General features: G+C 44.5%; 1 protein-coding gene across 8 annotated transcripts in view; it reads left to right on the top strand.

Moving 5' to 3' along the window:
* Positions 1-23,607, top strand: part of cnc (NFE2 like bZIP transcription factor cap-n-collar) — a 119,573-nt gene that overhangs the window by 61,321 nt on the left and 34,645 nt on the right. For all 8 annotated transcript variants that reach the window (XM_046632526.2, XM_046632525.2, XM_046632524.2 and 5 more), the window contains exons 3-5: positions 3,863-3,950; positions 22,895-23,205; positions 23,313-23,519. In XM_046632526.2, coding sequence (XP_046488482.1) covers positions 3,863-3,950; positions 22,895-23,205; positions 23,313-23,519 — 606 coding nt within the window. The remainder of the gene's footprint in view (positions 1-3,862; positions 3,951-22,894; positions 23,206-23,312; positions 23,520-23,607) is intronic.

Below are 23,607 nucleotides of genomic sequence, written 5' to 3'. Positions count from 1 at the left end.
GTACCAGATTAAGGCGGTGATCTCGAGTCGCGAATCTGACTGGAGCAGCTTAATTTTGTGGCCATCGAGATCTAAAAACGTCGTGAAATACTCAGACCACCGATCGATCCGGAAATCCAGCTTGGACCGAGGATCGATGACGTATGAAGTAAAGTCGAGCATCCGGAATATGGCGACCGCCATTTTCGGGACGGATCTGCACCCCCCGGGGGAACGTAACCGGAGTGCATGGGAGTGCATGGGAGACAAAGATGGGAGAGAAGAAGGGAGATGAACCGTGAAGAACGAAGGAAAAATGGGGCCAAAAGGACGCCCACTCACGTTTTCAATTTCCAGGACCATTAATGCGTCTACGTTCCCTCCTACCGATGCCATGCGGGGGTCGAAACTGGTCCATGCCTCTCGTCCATCATCTTCCCCCGAGAATTCTCACCCTAAAAACCGAACGGGCGCCACTGGTTGTTATGCTTGCGTTAGCGCACCGCGAGAAATCTCGCAAGTGATTTCAATACGTATTATTCTTGTGCATAAATATAAATTTGTACGTGATTTATAACGGATTCGCTGTGTCGATGGTTGAGGGGGGCCAACGGCGCCTGCCAATACGCCAAAGCTTGTTCACCTACTGTCGGATTGTTATCCCGTCGCAAATCGATGAATCGGAACTCGCAGGGTTTAGTTGTAGCTGCTGAGAGGTGGAGGAATGGAAGGAAACGGAGAAAGGCTAGAGAAGCGGGAGAGACCGAGTCTAATGGAGAAATTGAGGGAATGTAATTCTGTCATGCTGGAGTATCGCGATCATTTAGCATCGTAGAACCCACTTATGGAATATCCATCCTACAGCCTGCACCTCAACAAAATTCTACAGCGTCATACCACTCGGAATATTTAATCATCGTTATTATCCGCTCAACGTGTTGTTTCGTTTGCAGAAACATTTAGGATCTCGGACCAGTCTTTCTCAAAAACGCGACTCAATCCATCGTAACTCTTCTCACAGCCAATTCCCACAGTCAACAGCTCGTCTCTATATCACGGTTTTTTTTAATTCCACCCGGCCTAGATACCTTGATACCAAAGAAAACGGTTCGCGTGTCACTTTCGGCGCATGAAAGAAGTGAGGTCGAAGGTGGTTGGGTGGTCCTCTCGCCCTCAACTGATACGAAGTAACAGCGCGTAGCCTTCACCCTGTGGCCTATCGTATGACAAGCCTCGCTCGCGTACTCCTGACGTCGCGGCAAGGGGGTACAGGGGCACCGTAGAACCGTGACTGGCACCATTTTCCTGAGGTTTGAGAACGCACACACGCGGATCGTCGCGCATTGTGTACCCTCGATGACAGCGTCGGTGTGCGCGATGGGGATGAAGAACGTATGTCAGACGGTTTCAAAGAACGGGTGGCATTGATTTCGTATATTTATATACGGAGGTGGGCCGGGAGGTTGAGGTGGGTTAGCGTTCGTCGGTGAAACCGCGTCCTCGTCGACGTCGGCGTCCGAGTCCTCCTGACAGGCCGATAGTCAGCCTCGGCCCTTAATTGAGAGCTATGCCAGAAATGTCTGGACGTCTTGCTCGCCGACGACAGAGACCTCCATTGTCGAGTCTGTACCGCGGACCGAAATGAAATGATAATCACAATCGTAATGATGATAATTCAAAGCAAAGTAACAACAACTTCAGATCAAATCTGTAGCTCCCCTTCGAAACCGGAACGACGCAGCCTCGGTATATCTTGATCTCAATTTGGGACGTACGTATCTGCTCTGCGAGTCTTTGGCGACGAAGGATGCCTCAAACGTTTCACGATTGTACCTGCAAACTTCAAAAGTGACGGCCAAGACGTGCTTTCGATGTGAGTCCAAACGTTTTTTCCAAACTTCGAACGGGGTGCTTCTCGGCGTGAGAGATATGAACACCATCGGCACAGTCATCTGTACCACTCACAACTCGGTTACGGAATTTTCGTGTCGGCTTTTACCTCCGTAATGAATTTCGGGTGTAATTACAATGTAACGAGAGTCCGTTCAAAGCTGGCTGAGAGTCCGAGAGAGCGGCGGAGTGCCAGAGTGGCGGAGTGTTGCAGCGGGGGAGTGAGAATATCCGAGGGTGGTTTCGTATTCAAAAACCCCTCCAGGTCTGCGCGCGGCACGCAACAATACATCACGGTCGGATGGATGGTATCGGAACCCGACTATGATTAATGGTCACGACACAATGCTGTTTTCATTAAACTCATTTCACTACAGCCGACGTATAGGCGTGTACGCGGCCGGCCGCAGCCATGGACTCGCGGGGTTCACGAAGGGGGGCGGAGGAGAGGCCCAGAAATAAAAGACGGATAACGCGGACCTTGACGGGAGGATATCGAGGACCCCGTCGTGTACACAATAATTAGTATACAAGGCTTGCGGGCATCTAAGCAAGCTGCCAACTTCGCCAGAATTCGAATTTGGAACGCCTATAGTTGGCCGCTGGTTCAAACTGATAGACAAAGAGACTTACCGACTCCTCGGGATGAGAAGCAAAAGCTACCGTCCGTACTATAAGCGGCTGAACACGCCAAACTGCTCGGTTAAATAGGACATCGCGGCACAATTTCGTTCCTAGAATGCTACAAAAGTATCATCTTTTCGTGATTCCTGAACGTTGCTGCGTTGTGTTGGTTGGAACGGAAACGCGTTCGGCTGCTAATCTCAGCCTAGTCAATGTTGAATTTTGCTTACTTCTTTATTTTTTATAAACATTTCACGGCCTGCCTCATATTGTGTACACTCCCAAGTGGATTGCAGCGTCTGTAAAGGCTGCATCTACCGACCAGTCCACCTCCTCCCTCGTAATCTCCAACCGTGTAGAGCGATGAAGCTCTCTCGGGGTTTGTGTACGAGGTATTGTCGCTTCGACAGTCGCGCACTGAAGGCGAGAGTGTATTTTAATTGGTCGAAATGATTACCCAGCAATACGGGTGTTGTGTACGCCTGAAGGGCAGAACGGGCACACGTGGTATTAACGGACCTTACAGTCGAACAGTCAGTCAGTCCGGGATGTGTGCATTTAGCCTGCATTGTCGAATGGGATCCTAAACCGTGAGCTTTGAGAGCGACGACTGGCTAACAATACGTGCAATCATCTATACGCCGGGCACTGCAGTACCCACCACCTTGGCTGGAAAACCTTGTCTCCAAAAAGGGACGATCACCGCCGGGGGTGTACGATCGTGATTCGTGAACCTTCTTTCTCGCAACAGACGTCCCTGTGACTCGTCATCGTCGTCCGCAGGTCGTCAGAACGGATTGTCTACCCGCGATGAGCCTCCACGTCAACGCGGCGTCACGTATGCCCGTCTACTTTGTACCTTCGTTGTTCGCCAGCGCCAGTCCCGAGACCAACCTCCATTCCCAAAGATCGAAGACCAGCATCGCCGTGACGCTCCAGTTCGATCGGAATATCGACCAGACCTGGAACCCAACGAATGCGTAGACACTGTCGTAATGGGTCGCAGTGAAAACGGTTGATCAATAAATTTTTTTGGAACCAAACCATCCCACCGAGCGATCCGACGTCCGCCATTGACTACACTCTGTCTTACGTCCCATACTCCATAACCTACCAGTCACAGAGGATGTTAATGTGTTCCCTGTAATCGGGGCTGGACTAACGCGGCTCGAATCCGGGTGCCCGAGGCAATTCGTTGGTTGACGTACCCCGACTTGTGGTCAGTCCGGAACGTCGATTGGCCAGCGAAGTAATAAACGTTTCTAAAACGCGCGTGTATCTAGGAGCGTACGAATATCCATTTTAATCAGTACCGGCTCGCTTATGCTGATCGGCATTGCACACGATGAACTGTGAATTATGATTTTAGGAATCCATCGCCAAAGACGTCGAAAAAGCCCGCGCCGAGGAGGCAGATCCGTGGGCCGGTCTTCCGTACACCATAGACTTGGAAACCGGTGAGTTAAGCTTCGTTTCATTTTTTTTTCGTCTTTTTCTTTTCTATTCGTTTATTCGTTTTTCTTTGCATCACTGCCCGCCTAGGGAGCAAGATAAGTGCAGCCGCACGCTGCGCGGGATGCATGTAAAATTAAGGCAGTAATTTGTAGGTACAAAAGTTACGAAGAGCTGTTACAACCTGCTTCTTCTTCGCTGGCTTGGCAACTGTCCGCACCTGCGACCGCGCCCTGCACACCCATTACCATAAACACGATGAAACCTCGTTGTACCCGGAAAGAGGATTGTCCGGCCTGGCGGTTGCACCTTTTTTTTCTTCTTTCTCTTCTTTTTCCTCCTCCATTCTCGACATGAACATATTCCTCGCAACCATCGCCATTTCCGGTCGCCAATTCGAAATCGGTACTCTTCGCAGTCAGGATCTGTCCGCGAATCGTAGACCCTGCCTTCGATTAATTGCCAATTGCCCAATCATGTCCACGAGGATTATTCTACCCATGAGCCAAAGTTCGATCTATAAAGTCATCGTGCGTCCGGTGGTTCGATTGAGCCACCTACTCCTGTTTCCACTCCTCCCCCACTCAGCGGTGTCGGTGAATATTATATCCATAAACCGTACGCGAGGTCAAGTCAGACGAACGTAGGTTGACCGTTTAATCGGCGATATAGTTAAATCTTTTTTATTCGGGTTTCTAATGACTGGCGTTGATGAGTAGCCGAACGCAGACATTGGTTAATGTTGAGAGCAAGAAGTAAATTAACTCGAGTTTGAGATTATAATCCGTACATTGGCGTGTTTCGGGAATTCTTTTTATATCTTTCGCGTTGTACAATATCGGTGTAACGAAGCCTGGAATATCACACGAATTGAAGTTTTCAAGCATGTAGTATCTATTGCTCGCTGACAAAAAAAAAAAAAAAAATTCAACACCTGCACCACCTCGCTTTCTAGAAAAATTCAACTGGTGAAGGAATAAGATGCAGTCAGTCATGGTACCCGTTGTCCAGAGAGAGTGTCGACATATCTAGATTCGAATGTCCGATACAGGTGGTTTGTTTGTTTCCGGGAATCAATCCGGGATTACCTGCGCAGAAGTTTCAACCAGTCAACGTAATTTCCGAATTATATTCAAAACGTAATTCCAAACGTATCTTCCACGGTACTTTCGACTATCTTTTCAATTAAATCATCATCCAATGTCAACATCACCTGCGGTGCAAATTAGGAAAACGAAGGGTGCAACACATGCGTAAAATAGACGATATTTCATTCGAACTATTCGCGGTATGATCAACATGCGTGGAAGATGATGATGAAGAAGAAGAAGAAGAAGAAGAAGAAGAAGAAGAAGAAGAAGAAGAAGAAGAAGAAGAAGAAGAAGAAGAAGAAGAAGAAGAAGAAGAAGAAGAAGAAGAAGAACCCGGACCCTCCTGCGGAGTCTGGGCGCGCAGTTCCGGATGACGCTGGGAGTGGCTCGAGGAACGCCCTCTCCTCTCCTCTCTCGTCTCTCCTCTCCTCTCCCCGTTTCCCCTTCTCGCCGGGCTTTTTTCCCCCCACCCTTGATTTTCTCCTCTCCTCTCTCGGAGTCTCCTCCGCCCCCACCCCGCTGCCGCCGCAAAGGCTCTACACGCGGTCCCCTCGATCCCCACCCACTCCCCCTGCATTTAATTACTTTAGAGACCAGACAGGCTCGGCTTTCATACTTATAATACGCACCTTGTCTGTAACGATGCGCGTTCGTCTCACGATGTCGACTTAAACCCTCGACAAATGTACCCGGGATCTGGTATATTTTTATTATACTATTGTTGTACATACCATAAACTGTTCTTATTTCTTATTTATTTTTATTTTTTTTGTTTACTTCATTTTTTTTTCGGATTCAAGTTTCAACATTCCGAAAATAATGGTGACGATGCGTCGTCTCTTTCAAACAATCCGCACTCTTGTTTTTCCTAATTTACTTTAAATGGAAAAATTTGCCGATTATCGACAAAATTTCATCGGTTCGTACCACGGAAGAAGGCTCCAAATTATTTGAATCTGTGATGAAATCGAGCCGACTTTTCAACTTTCACTAATAACTAACTGGAACTCCGTTCATTTCACGTATTGTTCAGTGATTCATTGAGATCTACGCGGATCTAGGCGAGCTAGAAAAGGAAGGAAAAAAAAAATAGGCAAAAAAGAAAAAAAACAACACGACGCACACATTGATCTTAGAAGCAAAAACTTGCTCGATCGCACTGTGCTGGCATTGTACATCCTTTATAGGATAGTTAAATAATGGTACCTGTACACGAATAGGGCGGGAAGGGAGGTTGGCCACACCGTATCTAGCAACAGTTGTCGGTTGATTAGCTTTTTAATTATAGACCCCCACCACGTGACCTTATCTCGAGACGGTACGAATCACATGCATATATTATGTCCGATACGTCTAATATAAGGCGTTCCGTGTAAGAGCCTCGATTTATTGACCCTAACTCATTGGCAATCGACGTTACCGCCGATCGTCGCGATTGACGCGAAGATCTTGCAGTTTATACGGAATAATACGGAATACCTGCTTTCATAGAGTATGGGTGCATTTATAATTGGTCGAAGAGGCCTCGTACATTCGGTTATAGGTATACTCATCCACACACGCGCAATCGCCGCAGCATCGCCCCCGCCGTATTAACAGATGTTTGTATCAATATTTATGTGTGTGCGGCTTCGGCAGCTGCCTTTACGATACGGAATGGAAAAAAAAAATTTTTAAAAAACGCTATCTATCGCTGTTACACCTTTCGGGCAAGACCATTGATCCATTAATCAACCGCCATGTTGAATAAATGCACCTACGTATATGTATACCTGAACGTTATATATTGTAGACACGATGGGGAGAGAGCGAGAGCGGGAGAGAGCAAGAGAGAGAAAGAGATAGAGAGAGAGATCAATCGCCTATACGTAGACCGATTTGATCGGCGCGCACAGATTGCCGGGTAATGAGTCTTGGGCTTGCCGACCGGCCGGTCGGCCGATATGCGATGATGGTTGGATTGTAAAATTTGTTCATTTATTACAGTTATACCTATTTACATCCCCCCGCAACGCCATGCCGCAGAATTGTATCGGCTATCGATCGATCGGATCAACATTACGCGTTATACATTATTACACAAGTAATACCGAAGGAGCAAAATGCTGCTGTGTTAGATCGTATCGCGCTTGTGCAAGCTGATCCTGCGACTCGTATTGCCCCACGATTGTCCGGTGCAACGGCAATCGAAACTCGACCGTTGCAATTTATAATTACAGCGTGGCTTGTTATACATACGTATAAACTGTCGAACGTTCAATTTTCGCATCGTAAGAACAAACGCTGTTTGCTCTGCGCTTGCCTCGAGGGAATCGGCAAATATTCTTTCCGTGATAGGATTATAGGCCTATCCTAATGCAGTGTGTATATCTAATTCCATTGCAAGGCTGCGGGAAGGGGGGTAAAAGATACGGGCAATAAATCTCACGACGTGATCAATTACATCGTATATTTATTACTCTCGGTATGGTTACAGCTTCTCAACAATAATTAAATAAAGTACGAAACAAAGGAGACAATAACAAGGAAAAAAAACGTTGGTATATGTACGATGATTCCGCGGACCAGTCTTGTAATTTATAGATCGTATTTGGATGATTCTGTTTTATTGAGATTGAAATTCGCTGGGCACCACCTGCGTGGTTTTTAAAATTTTTTTTGTATCAAGATTGGATCAAGTGCGGATCGATGCGGTCTGCGGTAAACTCTCTGTCAATACGAACGGAACACATGGATGTATGAAGCGTAACTTTGTACGACAGTGATTATACGGTCACGTATTCACAGAATGATATTCGGGCAAAAAATTTATACTCTCGTCAGATATAAAACTCGCGTGCTTTTTTGTTTTTGCAACTGGATGCCAATTGATGATGAGACACGTCGAATGAATTGTAACGAGATTATAGATACACCGTTCAGATTCGAATTGATAGACACGAGTTTAATTTGCATCCACGACTGCTTTATATGTATACGAACGTTAACGTATTATTCACCATCGAAAATAGATTCGAAAAACTAATTATCACAAAACTTCGTTTTGGAAAATCGATTATACCGTCGCATTCTTCCACAGCACCAATTTCTAAATTAATTTTCGTCCGAACGATTTGCGAACGGTCATTTTTTTCTTCCTCCTTTGATGTTCTTCTTCCCTCCGCGCCCAAGAACCTGCCGCCATTTTCCGTTTTCCAATTCCACGCTTGATCGCTCTATGGTTAACTTTTCGGGGTTTCGGTTAGTTTCCTGCCATTTCCGGCTGTAAGCTCGATTTCCGAAACACCTGCACGTGCGGCTGTACGGTTGAATCGCGTTTTGTGGACGACGATTTCCACTCGAACGTACGAACAATTTCGTCTTTTAAAAATCGCATGAAACAGAAGAATAAAAACATAAAAATCCGGATCGAATTTCGATTCGAAAGTCTTTGACGACTGTATCGTGATATCTGTTTTCATGTCCGCTTGTACTTGTACAAAGTCGTGTAATTCGTACGACACCACAGGCTGCAGGATCGAAAAGGAAAAATAAACAGGCGGCATCTTCCGCGTCTTAGTTATAAACAATGATAAATATGGATATGCGCGCGAGGTGAACCCACGTATAAATTGTCGCGGTATATCCTGAGCCGACGTATAATACCCAACTACCTTAAATATCTTTATGCTATACGGATTACGTAAGTCCGTCGGATAGCTAGACCTTGTCGGTCGGATCTGACAATGGATTGCGGATCTCGCGGCGTTACTTACACAGAGAGTTGATGGATTATCGGTAAACAGCAGTGCCACGGTGTAAAATCTCAAATCTCAGCCACCCACGACGCCGTCGTCTTCCGTCTGTCGGTCATCGGCTCGGAAGCCGTGATATTCGAAGCGAAGAGTCCGCTTTCTAAAGTTGCTCAAACGAAAGCTTCACAATTTGCGAGGAAAATGGCGAAGGAACTTTGTTCTCATTCAATCCCGGGGGCAAAACTTTCCTTTCGTAATTAACGAAAAAATGCGACCAATATCAATTCTCTTACTTCCATTCCCGAGATAATTCAAACGGTCAAAATGGCGACAACCATTCGTGGTGTATCTTCTGAATTCGGATTAGATCGTAGAGCGAGGGGGACGAATTTATTCGATGGCTCGGTTTGACTGCAGGGAGAAACGATCCCATTGCCTGTACCTATTGTTATATACGTATATAACACGGGGCTCGGCGAGGGTGATATGGGAATAAATTATCATAGGCGTACGGTTCTTTAGTCTCCGCCTTCTCCGATGAAGGTGCGTGCATGGGGCATCGATAGACGGAATACCGCGCGTCGTCTATATCGCGTGTAATAGCTTCGGACAGACGTAGAGGACAATAACTAATCGTGCTTGGCTCGCCCCTCGAACCGGAAAGAGACACCGGCGGCAAAAAAGCGGAATGAAAAAAGTTCGAGAGGAAACATTCGACGAAATAAGAGGAGCGAGACAGCCGCACGGTGCGCGCTTTGGAAACCAATTGAACTTCAACATCTGGCTTCTCGCTACTACATTCTGTAGAATGGAATAGGAATGGTGAACCAAAGAATTCGTGAGCATTGTAAGTACTTCGCAGTTCTTGGGTGATGCTAATCCCGTAGGAAGCAGGACGTTTTTTTTTTTTTAACCTGTCGAAAAACCAAAGGAGAATAAACTCTGCCGAGGTACATAAACGCGGGTTTATTCCTCTTGAGCGTCTTAGACGACTACATCCTTTGCTAAAACTCTGTGTCACGGTCTTTGCGGCTTGTTGATATTGACTAGTCATGGATTATGTGTGCGATTGACTATTGGGCCGTACTTTGCCGGGGCTATCTGGTCTTCGCGAACGTGGATCGAACGTCTGTATCGAAATTTCAAATCCACCTTGTATCGTGTTCGTTACGGTCTTTGTGGCGAACTGAGGGACGCGATTTTTTTTTCTCTCCGTTACCGTCTTTCCTCTTCTTCATTTTGCCACAGAGGCGGCAGTTCGGACAGTTAATTCTCTGTTACACGATGAAAAGGAAATTGAAATATGGTCGGTGATAAATTGCACGTAATATAATCTCACCACGCACAATAATTAGAGACTTCTGTTTCGTGTGTATAGTATCGCGTAATTTTGGTTTATTTATTTTTTGTTCGCGAAAATAGTTTAGGAAAAAATCGTTCTTCGCCACAAGAAGAGACTTCGGTTGTAGTACGATCAGCCTTTCTTCACCTTTCAAAGACTAAAAACCCAATAACTCGCTAAATGAATCCTTGTTATAAATAATAGCCGTAAATTTTGTGTCGGTGATCAATGATCAATACCGATTATTTCGGTCAAATACTTATGCAATTGAGTTTTTGCAGGCATCATGCGGATTCAAACTGAGCCGCGATTTACCGCAGAGTTTTTTCTTTTCACTGTTTCTTTTTTTCCTACGTTCTCAAAACCGTGGCGGATTCGACGAGTATAGTACAGATTTTCAAATTTCAACTTCCAGTTCCAATGCCTGACCGCACGTATTTCTTAGCCGCTTATCCATTCTCTGCATTCTGTCGTGCGGTACCGAGTTTTTTAATTGAATCGCATTCTACTCCGCCACGTTTCTGTGGATTCTAATAGCCTTTGTACTTTTCGTTTGTTGAATTGCGTAACGATTAAACGTAACAAAGTCAACATCCCGTTCACGTAATATGCGAAAATTAGAAGCAATTACTCTGTGATATTACGCTTATTGCGTGTGTAGAAAGGCAAGGAAGAGACGCGACACAACGAAAATTATTAATATTAACGATGTTTTAATTACTATCTCTTCGCGTGCCTCGAGGCCCGGATGGGTTTTACTTTATTTTCAACTTTTGTCGTAACCCTGGGCTATTCGTACGCCTGTGCGTGTAATCCAACGAAAGCGTCGGCGTATCTCCAACCCAAATTGTCAGTCCTTGGAAGAAGAATACCACCGGCGAACACAACGATACAATAGTCGAAAACTCGAGGGGGCAGCGATGGTATATATTCGGCCAACGCGTTGAAGAATATGTTGTCGGAAATTATAAACGACGCGCACGTGACAACCACGTAGCCGCCTGCAGGCCACGCCCATGAAATGTATTAAGGAAATTGCTTTTCATATCGCTAGAAATTTCACCCTCTGTCTATATCGCGTCATGGATTTACACGAAACTGGATCAAATTTAAAAATTTATCCGAGTGGTTGTCTTTCTCGCGTGTTTCGTCGTCTGTGTAATACTTCTGGACTGACGATGAGAAATCCGGAGGCGGAACCTGGAAATTAAAAAAGCCGCGTGCGCATTTTGAGCTGTAAAGTTGTCCGGGCAGGAAGGAACCACGGCTCCAGACTTTCCCGGCACAGCCTCATTGCAATTCAGATCACTCTTCCGTCCCACGAGAGAATCAATATTTGGAGCTATCCGTGTTCCGCCATGTTAGAATCCCTCGGGGTTACGCTCGCCCGCTCGGGGGCAGCTGCTTGGCAAAGACCGTTCGGGGGTTGGTGCTCGGGAGCGTGACTTGCGACAACCACCCCTGCTACAGGAGTACGCACCATTACTCATATCATGGCTCAGCACGCGGTGTAAATTCAAGCCCAACCTCTGTGCGAGTCGAAGAAAGATGGGGCAGGCACAAATGTATTCGACGATATTCCGGATTCCGGCGTCGTTAACAATAAGAGTTGATAGGTATCCAGACTGCAGGCTGCGCGGCCTGGAGTTCGTGCAAGCAGCGTGTTTAACCCGGGTTTAAATTAGTCGGATGTATATTGTAACGCTTCCTTAATTCCGCCCACTCGTTATCTCGTTACATGTTCTCGCTTCCCCGAGATCGACGTTACACAGACGCTCGGCATCTAATTCGGTTTAATAGAAGGTAGATTTGGACGGAGGATAAAACGCACGTCGCTGCGTAATTAGAGTGCAACGTATACCGCGAGGGAGGAACGATAAGTTTATTGTTGCTTTGAGAAACCAGCCAAGGCGAGGAGCACGGGATGGCGTGGCAACCCCGTGGACAGCTGAGTCGTATCAAAGACATTTCAATTCCCCGAGGATTAAAACATTTACATAAAACCCATATTATGAAAGGGACGTAGGTACGTGCCGTACGCTCTTCTATAGTCCTAATAAATGATGATGTGTCAATGCGGGCAATGAAAAATTAAACTTTCGACTTGTCAAGCTTTTTCAACTTCTAGTGTTATAATGCTTTTTTACCTTTTGTAAATTCCACTTTTTACCTGGACAGGATCGACGGTGTAACGTTGGAAAGGATTTTGCAACTCATCTAGTCCCTCAAGGTTTCTTTTAACAGGGTTTGGATGTGATTCCACCTTTCCGAACCATCCCGCCAACTAGACGTATACCTTCCACTCCGTATAATACACGCTGGTTTCGTTCTACATAAAACCTAACGCTTTCGTATTGTTCAAGCACGAAAATTCTTTCCACATACACGATCGCGGAGATTGAAATTGTGTCGGCAAAATTGGCGATAGCTACGGCAGTCCGGCATAGAAATCCCGATACAGATACACCCGAATGCTACCAGCTTCGTATTTGATCAACCAAAAATAATATTGTACGAGTAAATTTAGAAATACAAAACACCGAAGAATGCAAAGCCCAACGTTAAACAATGAGAATCAAGAGCTCCCACTCCTTCCGACCATGTTGATTTAGGATAGATATGTATCAGGCAGAGGGGTTGAGGTCAGCCTGTCACCTCAAGTGCCATTAGCCCTTTCAGACGCCCTGCCTTCTCCACCCAGCTCCAACCTGTCATTATTGCATCAGGCAATTTTTTGTCCGAAGACTTTCCCAAGAAATCCTTACAGCCGACGGGGTAAAAAGTAACGAACCATCCAGGAGCTAAACAGCTTCCCTCCCGTTGGTTTCCCGAGTTTAATTGACGGCCCGATGTTCCACTGACTCTGATTTTCGTACGGTTGGTATGCCGATGAATCGGTTGTGAACTCGAACGGTTGGACTTCACAACGGATCGCGCGGTGAGCATAACGCCAATTCTTGCCAAGGAATACCTTCGCGGAAACGTGAGAAGAATGGATGACATTTCATCGTCTCAACCTTCCTAAAATAATCCACTGTTTAAGGGGTTCTCCGTAAGAGGTTCCGAGAATACAGAGAAGCTGTAACAGATTCATTGTGCCTTGAACTCGGGAGTTTCTGAGTTCAAGTACTTGACCAAAGCATCCTATACAAACTATAGTATACAATGTTGGATGTGGGCAAAGAGAGAAGGAGAAGAATTCACGTGTACATAAGCGTTTTACAAACAGAGGTGAAAATTCACCTTGAAACTCCAACAGCCAACAGCGAATATCAAGGCTACAACCTTGTAGGTATAACTTTTCTTACGCCACAATCCGAGCTGATACTTTTATTGGTAATAGAATCGAAATAATCTAAATCACTTTTTGCGCCCCGCATTCGTTGAGTAAATCTTGCTTCCTCGTTCAACCGATCTCTAATTAACTGTTGTAACAATTATTGATCACTCGTTATTGATCGCACGGTGGTGGAAAGAGAATTCAATGATTCGCAGTCGCTGGTGAAAAGTACGTATCCCGAGCGCTTCTTCATTCGACATGGAAAATCGTTGTCGGAATTGAAAACTCGAAGAAGCAAACTTAGCCGGCGCATTCCTTACACCATTTTGCACCACTATTCACGCCCAATAAGTTATCTGGTTTATCGGTAATTTCGTGCAGAAGGTCTTGCGGAGCTGTAACATCCACGTATTATCCTTTCTCGCTTCGCGCCGCTGCCGAAGGAAGCTTGTAGCACATGAACGGTGTACGAAGTGTGGCTATATAGGCTTGCAGGATTTATGAAAATGGGTTGAATCTTGCGCGAGGCAAGAGGTTACGCGTAAAGTATCGCAACAAGCGACAGTGAAACGAAACGAATATCTCGGATCTCTTTCACCAGTCGTATTTCGTTTCATCGCTGTATTTTTAGCAATCGCGAATCCAACAACGCCGTTGGACCAGTTTAAACCACTGCATACGAAGAGACCCAATTCCGCTCGGGATGACCCAGCTATGTGTATCAAAGGTGAACATTCCGACGGCCTCTAAAAATGCAAGCGCAACATCCCAAGAGTGTAAGTCATACTATGAGGTGGCAACAATGGTCATTGACGGGGCACAACAATCCAGAATGACTTGTGCCAGTAAGCCACTACTATCCTCGGGTCTTTGACCCGGTTTACAGAAATTTCCTAGACAGACCTACGTGTGGCGGAGGCACTCTGTCCGCCCGATCGTCCAACCGCTGTTGACGATATCATCCGATTTCCTAATTGACTAATCAGGCACCTTTTGGGATTCACGCACGTATAAGTCTAATCGCTTCGATCATTCGTCAGAGGTGAGAAACGATGTTATACATTCTCACATATTCTGTCTGTACGCGTTTTCGTAAAGTCATCGGAGAGAATTGTGATCAAATTGAAGTAATTTTCCGACTTTAGTTTACTCGTTGATCACCCACTTGTCAATTAATTTTTTGAGCGATAACGAGTTTTCGGACTTCTTCGTTTCAATTCAAATCTTACACTCTGATAGAAATGTCTCGTATAGTTTTACAGCTTACGTTATGGAGCAGTGTGTATTTACTATCGTGGTGACTGGACCATAACACACTCGACTTACAAATCTGCTGACTGTTTGTTTGGCAGGCAACGTGTGATATCATTATAGGTCTATTCACTTGTACATTACGTCCAGTCTCAACAATGACCGACACTTTTCTAACAGATATTACTCTCCTAATTATATTGGGTTGTTAACAATTCGGTGTATAAACTTACAGTCGACTATTCTTACTGCAATTGTCGGTCTCGTTCGGTTATCGCAGTTCTGTTGTGAGATACATCGCGTTATTCACTCGCAGCCAGGAAATTGATGTCAATTCAAATTAAGTTTAATAATCGACGAGGCGAAACTGAGAATCTTGAAATAACTCTGACCCTTTGTGTGAACATCGCATATTGAAATTATCGCGTCGAATATTAACGTTTTACCATGGCATCTGTGATCTAAATTCATATCAACGTCGCAGCCAAAAAATTCCCTCCACTAGATATTCAAAGCCCTATTATCCCTTTGAGAAATCTATCATTGATTTTGTGTTATAGAACGTTCCAACAATGTATAGGAAAAGCACAACTTCATGCCCCCACTATTATTTACCAGCGCAGGGTGTCCTCTCTGTTCTTTAGCAACGGTACAACAATACCTAACATGGCTTTGTTATGTTAGTTATTGCCTAGGCACAGGCATAGAGTGATTTGCACTTATCAGTTAATAAATCAGTTCCCCACGTGATAGTATTATGGAAAGTATAGAACTTCGATACCGCTTACTCGTGAATTATTCATATGAATATCAAAGTGGACCACCAATATGAATAATTTCGGTTTACTTTAGCAAAAGTGGAGGAAAAAAATAACTTGTTGACGTTAACAAGTTACTGACTTTGGTACACTTGATTTGTAAAAGAGTTTATTTCTCAGGTTTATGTGAAGCTAGTTTCAAATCTTCCCTCAAGCTACAACTTTTGATCAATTAAACCAAGTCGGCTATTCAATTTCAAGAATCATTAATGGGTTTGGATGTGAAATAATGTTTTCTACTTTGTCAGCCACCAAGAAGATTGTTTCCAAAATCGTATGAAGTTATATGTCCATCGTACCAGAGATGAGTAAAATCCTGAAGAAATAATCGTCGAAAGTGATTTTGGTAGAACAAGAAAAACGTACAGTCTACCTTGAAACTACATGAATAGTCTTTAACTTTTTTCAGAAGTTGAGAACAACATTTTCTTTTTATTTAGCAAAAAAAGTCTAAAGGCGTAAAATCAGGGGATTAAAATATTTTGGCCTCTACAGGTATACAAAATGTGATTAATATAAGGGAGTTGGGGAGGTTTTTTAGGGGGTCCCCAAAAATAAAGCGGTCTAGGAGAGCTGAAGAAGTGGGATAAAAAACCAGTGGGAATATCTTAGAGACCAGACAAAGGCTGAGTGATCGGAGAACAATAGATGTCGAGGCACTCTCTGAGGCTTGACGCAGCCTCCGTGACGCTGCGCAGCTCACCATCTCTCAGCCTCACCGTATAATTATTATCCTATCAATGAAACTCCTTCTCCAATCGATGCGACTCGTATGTTATTAGCAAAATTTTTAAACTCTGCTATATTATTGCAGAAAAATAATTCACATTTTGTACTGCGATGCGTCTTACGTCAAGGATAATAGAAATCCAGCTCCCGGACGAGAAGATCTAGCGTTAAATTTATTCTACAGAAATGATTATGTAGATAAAAGTCTAGAGTTGAGGGTGCGTGATGTCGGTGGTAACAGATAGTAGCAGGCTCTTAAGTTCTCCGCATAATATTCAGCATCATTTATATCCTTGTCAAACAGACTGCGCCACTCAGCGTTGCCGGGTCTTCGTCTCCCTCAGCTTTCTACTCAAGGTGTGATTACTGTTTTTGAGGTCTAGAAAATTTTTTGTGCACTGTTAGAGTCGACTAGTATCTTATGAAAAAAAAATATTCACTAGGATGTTACACGCTGCGCCATGGCGATACCAGTTCACGCTACGCTGGGCTTTAGAATTTTAGAACCGCTCATAGCTAAGGAATCACAAGGTAAGGCAGAAAATGAAGTGTAAAAAGCTGTGCATTCTCGTTCTGGTCTAACAGGTATCCGTGTATAACATTATGCCAGCGTACATTACGTACATTGGAATACAATCTTATTGGTGGTAATTACCTAGCCAATCTGATGGAAGCTCGCGGCGTGGTGGGCAAAGTATCTTGAATCAAGCGTGCGAGTGAGAGTGACGACACAAGAATAAAGGGTATCAATAGAGGAGGCATTTGACAGGATTTAGATACCATCTAACAGCAGTGGTTTACAACCTTTATCTACGCCTGGGTCTCTGCCCCTCCGCCGGCTCTCTAAAAATTGCTAGTCACCTGGCCACTGTCTTTTTATGGGATTATATGCTGCATCCAATTTCAGAACTATTATGGCCCTTCAGATCAATACCAATTCAGTGGCTTGGCATAGGTCAGTGATTCTTTTTATTCTCGCTTATTCGTTTGTTGGTTTATTTCTCCGTCTGTTAGAATTGTGTTTATAACGCTCAATTTAGTTTCAATTTTTCAATAGTAAACATATTCCAATTGAAAGTAGAACTGTACGCATCCAATACTGGAAACTCTACTTCTTCTAAGAGTTTATAATTTCTGACATGGCCAATACTTGGATATACATGCTTGAAATCACAGTTTGATTGATAATTTGAACTCGAATATAGTACTTGAATGAAGGAAGTAGTATCGAAGCCCTACGCTACCACCTAAAGTTGATTTTAATTCAGGACCATGTAACGCTTAACAAGTTTTTGACAAATTTTCTCTGGGAATTGTTTCAACTAATCCGAATGAAGATGAAAAAAGAAAGATCTTATAGATCGGGGAGCCAGGGTATCGTCTACAAATGTCGAGGGTCTCTCGGAGGCCCAGGAAGTCCTCGACAAGGGTAGATTCAGCCCCTCGATGACTCGGAGGTTGGTAGGAAGCGATGCACCCCTGCCTGTCGCAGTGTGGCAACGTCGACCGATCAGGCCTTGGTACGCTCCCTGCTCAGCGGGGAGTCGGAGAATGGCATTATGGGTAGAGACCTTCCCCCTCTAGCTGGAAGTCCTCCGGCTCACATTGTCTGGCAGCCATATTGGAATAACAGCCAACCCTGACGTGATTGGTTGGTTCTTTAACAGCATAGCCACGGCCCTGGGACAATGCCTCCGCTGGCTCCAGTTAGGCAATGCTTTGCTTCGCGATAGTCTATCAGTCAACTCCATGCGATGGTCCAATCAAAATCATCTATGAATCGGGTCTAGTGACACATTTAATTATTTGACAGTTGCAGTTTGTCGTGCGACAGACATCAAGTTTCTTCGCTGACATTATACTATCGCTAAATAAATCAACAGCGTAGAGAATATAAGAAATAGCAAGAAAATAACCATTTTCAATCAGTGCTAATAATCCAACACAGTGAAAATGTCTAGTGTCAGAATTGCTGAATTTGGTGTTATCAAGTTTTGAACATTTTTGATTCTACAGAAATGGCTGTTTGAGTTGGTGGTTCTTGTTGGAATATCAAAACGTTGGTGGAACGTTCAAGGCGGATGTTAAAAAACTTTTGAGACCAGCTTGAATAAACAGTTTTTAGTTTTCAAGTGGGCAGGTGTATTTTGAAAATGGCTTTATTTTTCAATCTCTCATTGAAATATATTGACACCGTTGTGGACGTATATTGGCTCGAAGAATGTTTGTAGCGTTGTAGATGTTATTGGGAACAATATTAAAATCCATGTACCGATAAATTTTTCAAGTGACAAGAAAAGTTTGCATCTGAATAAAGTTGTGCTGTGATACGAACGGTGTTGAACCGTTTCTTGGATTATTCTATTTTCGGACTACTTCCACCCAGGTATGTAGGTGTAAAAATTTTGCATAACCAGATCGCTAATTGTAGAGATATCTGAAAATTCATTACACAAATTTTGAATCAGAAGAGACTAAATAAAATCGTCGATTGATTTCTTCGCTAGTAAAACGGGTTTCAAATTGTACAAAATTTAGTGGTTTAGTCTAACGTAGGCGGTTCACACTGTGGGAAGTTCTCACCGTTAATCTCGTCTAATAAAACAGTTGACAGCTGTAAAAATAATTAATATTAATGATCGCAATTGCACTATTCAAACTGCTCGTGCTGCCAGGTGCGGAAACTCGTGCCTGTTGACAAGAACTGAACTTTTCACACTCGGCGGGGAACGAACAAACGAGCGAGTCGCAAAAGTGCAGAAAAGTAAGATGTCAAGCTCCGTTCTGAGCTCGTGAATAATTTTGGGCCTTCGTCGCTAACTCCGGTACAATCGTCATCGATATATTTGTCAACCGGTGGGACAATGCTGTCAAGATCGTGATCGGAACGTGAGCCGTCGATTCAGAGGGGCCCAAAGTTCTCCTCCATAGGACCCAATGAAACTACCGTAAAGCGCGCGTGTGTATTTTTACACATGCACTTCCCCCCCTCTGTCTGTGTGAAAAATAGATACATAGGAGTGTCAAACGCGTGTGCAAAGAATAACGTGAGCCCCTGCTCGAACTGGATGGTTCATTCGACCCGCGGAAGATTGGCCATTGGTTGGAAATTTTGCCAAGTAATGCCAGAAATATTATTAGAAAAACGCCATTAGTCGAACAATGGCGAGATATGAGAAATGATCTGTCAGAATCTCATGTCTAGGAAGTAGTTGCAGGCATAACTTCAAAGGTACCACCCTTACACATACCGTATACCTTAAAAATGAAAGAGATTTTTGCATCGGCGAATGAACCGTGAGCTTGCGCTTTTAGCCTCTGCAGGATATAAGTTGGTTTCCTTCTTCTTCTTCTTCCACACAATCTACCTTCATCGGTATTTCTTAGTTTATCCCTCGCCGAAAATCCGGAAGATATTCGTATAATTAAATAACGTTTTCCGACTATGCGTAGTCAGGAATGATCGACAATATTATCTCGACATCGCAAGTCGCTTCCCCGTTGAAAAAATAACACCCGAGAAGATCATGCCCGTGGTAGATATAATGTTTTCTTGTGAAGATATTGAGAAGTTTTCGGATACTTTTAAAGAAAGAGAGAGAAAATTTGGTGATATCGACTAACCAGAAAGAGAAGATAGAAACTCAGAGTTTAGCTGACGGTTTGTGGATGTGGATGTGATGTGGGCGCTTGGAAGCGCAGGTTGTAAGGGTTGCTGTTTATCTGAAACGTGATTAATGGATTTAGTATAGGACAGTGGACACTGAATTATGACGTTTCAGGTGAAACACAGCGGCGACATTCCATTTTCGGGATCGTTTCGAAACGAGCAGAAGCATTGCAGTGCGTTTTTGTAACTCGTAGTTACACGTTTTTTTTTTTCTTTTGTTATTTATTTATTTTTTTTTTCTCTTTGTGACAACGATTGAAAGAAAATCCGAACTTCTATTGCCCACCGGGTATAGAAGAAACTTCACCTGAATGAATTATTTTGAATGATTGATTTTGACGGTGACGAAAGAAACTTTTTAATCAGCGGAAGAAGCGATTATTTTCACCCGTAAAAATCTTCGAACGTACTGTTAATTTTGCAGTGGAAAAAGTTTTGATACATACCTAATTCCATTCGATATAACAGGATTACTTCTTGTACCGCCTTGTACTCAGTGTAGAACTTATTCGTGCCAGTTCCACTGTGACGGTAGGCTGCCTTTTCATACCAACCGATTATCATGACCAGTAGGTGCGATTTCTTTCCCGTATTAATCAAAGCCGCGTAAATGTCTGTCTGCAAGAGTTTCGGGGTGAAACACGAGTTAAAATGATCAGGTCGAATTGCAGAGCCTGTCCTTAATATCCTTGAGCTGTCTTCACCAGCAACTTACGCCCCCCAGCAACGGGGGCAAATGGCAAAACTGCCGAATGGTTAACCGTGTTCAGACTCTGCGGTTTAAGGGATGGTTCAATTTAGAGTACAAAGTGACGAAGGCGGTTGATGCCGGTCTGAAGTTCCCTCAAATTACGACAGCCATTGTGGTGCGGTCAGGGGTTGAATTCGGGCCAGACAATGGCGTCGCGGGTTCGACTTGTTAATCTAATAGCCGTCCCAGGCCGCCAGCAGCACACCTTCCGTGCTTTAGACAGTAGACGCATTCCTCCAGGATCCTTTAAGAGGCCTGAAGACCGGACTAAAAGTCAACCGCAGGTGCCTCTGCCCGATGGCTCCTGCGGGTTCCTAAACCGGAGGCGTTATTATTATATGAGATTATTATCTCAAATAACATTTCCCCTCGGCCAGCTTTCCTGCCATTCTTTCAATTCTTTAACCTAGTCGTACCCGAAAACGAAGAGAGAGGCAAAAAAGGATAACATTCCACTCCTTTCGAAAGAATCACTCGTCTTATGCTCTGATACCATTGAAAACGGGCTGTTGCAGTCGTTCCTCCGCTTCTAATCGAAAAGTGTTCGATAATGTTTTTCCCAATTCCGGTCAAACAAACCCCGATTACTTCGGCGCTTGATCGGTGAACGGATAAATCAAACTTCGTTTGAAGACATCGTTGTTCGCATGAAATTTTCGGAGTGTGGAAGGTGTGCGGCGAAATTATTTTCTACTATTCAAAAGAGCGAACGAAGTAGGGTGGAGGTGGCAGGGCTTCCTCCAGAGATGCGATTGGTCGAGGGCGTGGCTCGGACGAGGGTTGCTACGGGGAGGTTAAGGGACTCGAGCGAGGGACCAGCAGGTGGATGGATCTCTCCTCGCACCCTTTACACTCCTCTCTCAATTAGTTACGTTTTTCTTTCACTCGCTCACCTCGCTCTCTTTCTCTCTTTTTCGTTTTCCCATCCTACATTCGGTCCTTCTCTCCTCTTCGAGCCTCTCCAGTCTCTCCCTCCCCCTGCGTTGTTGCTTCTTTCTTTTTCTCTCCCTCTCATTCTCTGCCTCTCTTTCTCTTCTTCCCTCGTCCTTTTCCTACACGTTTTCTCTCTCTCTCTCTCTCTCTCTCTCTCTCTCTCTCTCTCTCTCTCTCTCTTTCTATCCTTCCCTCAAAAAAATTTGACTCCGCCGACAGTCGGAGCCAGTATTAACGCGGACGGTTTTCAATGCGCTCGATTTTTCCCTGCGCGGGAAAATAAAATTCCGTACCGATCGTGATGATAAAATTTCAGTGAACACCGCATTAGTGCCGCTTTACATGAATACGCGAAAGAAGGGTTTCATCGAAACGTTTAATAACAATGACCTGCAGAAACGTCCCGGTACCGTATTACTTGAAGTGTTGTGGCAGTGTGTCGAAATGAAATATTTAGTTGGCAAAGAGATATCTTAAAATAGCTTATTGTGTAGGTGAAGAATGTGAAATGCTTTTGAAATAATAACGTACAGTTTGCCGGAACTGCAGACGCTTCGAATGCAGTATACTTTATTTCTTCTTACTCTCTCCGTCAACTTGATTGTATTCTGGTTTTGCGGGGCGAAAAAACAACTAAAAAAACTAAAAACATGGCCAGCGTGCAACAGAGTTTGTCCCGAAAGGACGCACTGATTTCACAGTTCGTTATCGAGTTGATTTCTCGTTGTAACCGCATGCAGGATCCGCCCAATAAATAAAACAGTGAAACGATGTACCGCGATTCAATGGCAACGCCGATATACAGTGTCGAATATCGTTCGTCGCATCTGATATCTCTTGGATTATTCGATGATCTCCATTTTATCTATACAACCTGTACCCAAGAGCTCCGAAAGGTGAATAACAATTCACAATACGACCTCAGATTGTTGTTTTATTTTCATTTTGTACTATTTTTCGATTTGTTCGCTTGTTCTCCTTCTCTGTTCGGTACACGTAGATAAACCTTGACCCGGGTCCCGAAGCGAAGGAATAATCCGCACGTATGATTGCCTTATACCTACGATTAAAACGAAATTACCCGATCTCACCGTTAGCAAAAACAAATCCTTACGCCCGGTAGCCTGCAGCGGAAACGCGGTTAGTCACCCGATGCAAAGGAATTTTTAATTTTTTTTTTCTTCTACGATGAAAATAAGGACAAGATAAATGCATGAGGACAGGGAAAGTATCGTCGTGTCTTGGCTGCATTGCGGAATTCGTTTAGAAAAATTGAACATACTATTATTTATATAAACCAACGATCCTCGAGATGAAAGAAGAGTAAAGAGAACGTTCTCTTCATTTCAGGTGAGTACATCCTAAAGTCGAGCGGACCGTCGAACAGCGGCGAAAGAGACGGCGCAGCGGAAACTACCGAGGAACCTCTACTTGGCAACCCGTTGAACCTGGATGAACAGAATCTCCTCGACGACGATTCTCTCGCGCTAAACGACACCTTGGGCCTCGAGAATGATTTCACATCCGCACTGCTGGGTGGAAGTCTCCTAGGCTCGACTGGCGTCGAAGACCTTCTAAGCAACGACTCTCTTGGTCTGCCCGACGGTTTCAGCCTCGAAGAAGCCCTGCAGCTTGTCGGCCTCGATGAAGTTCAACCTCAGGTATGATTTTTACCGCCACCCTTGTTGTTTCGTTAGCACCGATCCAGATAAGCGCCCTCCAAGTTTCATCGCCTTGCGATAATCTATAGAATTTCTTATGCCCGCAGAAAAACAAGCCGGAAGTAAACGAGAAGAAAAAAAGTTCCGGCAGTAGCCAGGAGCAGAGCGCAGAGACTGGAGAAAGCGCCTCGCCGTCGCCCTCCGAAGCTGCCAGCGAAGACTCGGGAACAGCCGCCGACATGATTCATACCCCGCAGTTTCACCATCCCCATCATCCTCATCATCCGCACCATCCTCATCACCGCGGCTTCCAGGTGAGTCCCGTTATTCAACTTTACACGGGAAACTGGTTGTCATAAAGTACATCCGCGAAATGGGGAAGAAAGAGAGGTAAACAAGGAC

Source organism: Neodiprion pinetum, chromosome 6, assembly GCF_021155775.2.
Source record: "Neodiprion pinetum isolate iyNeoPine1 chromosome 6, iyNeoPine1.2, whole genome shotgun sequence".
Classification (NCBI taxonomy): domain Eukaryota; kingdom Metazoa; phylum Arthropoda; class Insecta; order Hymenoptera; family Diprionidae; genus Neodiprion; species Neodiprion pinetum.
This window is presented reverse-complemented; position numbering and strand designations above follow the sequence as displayed.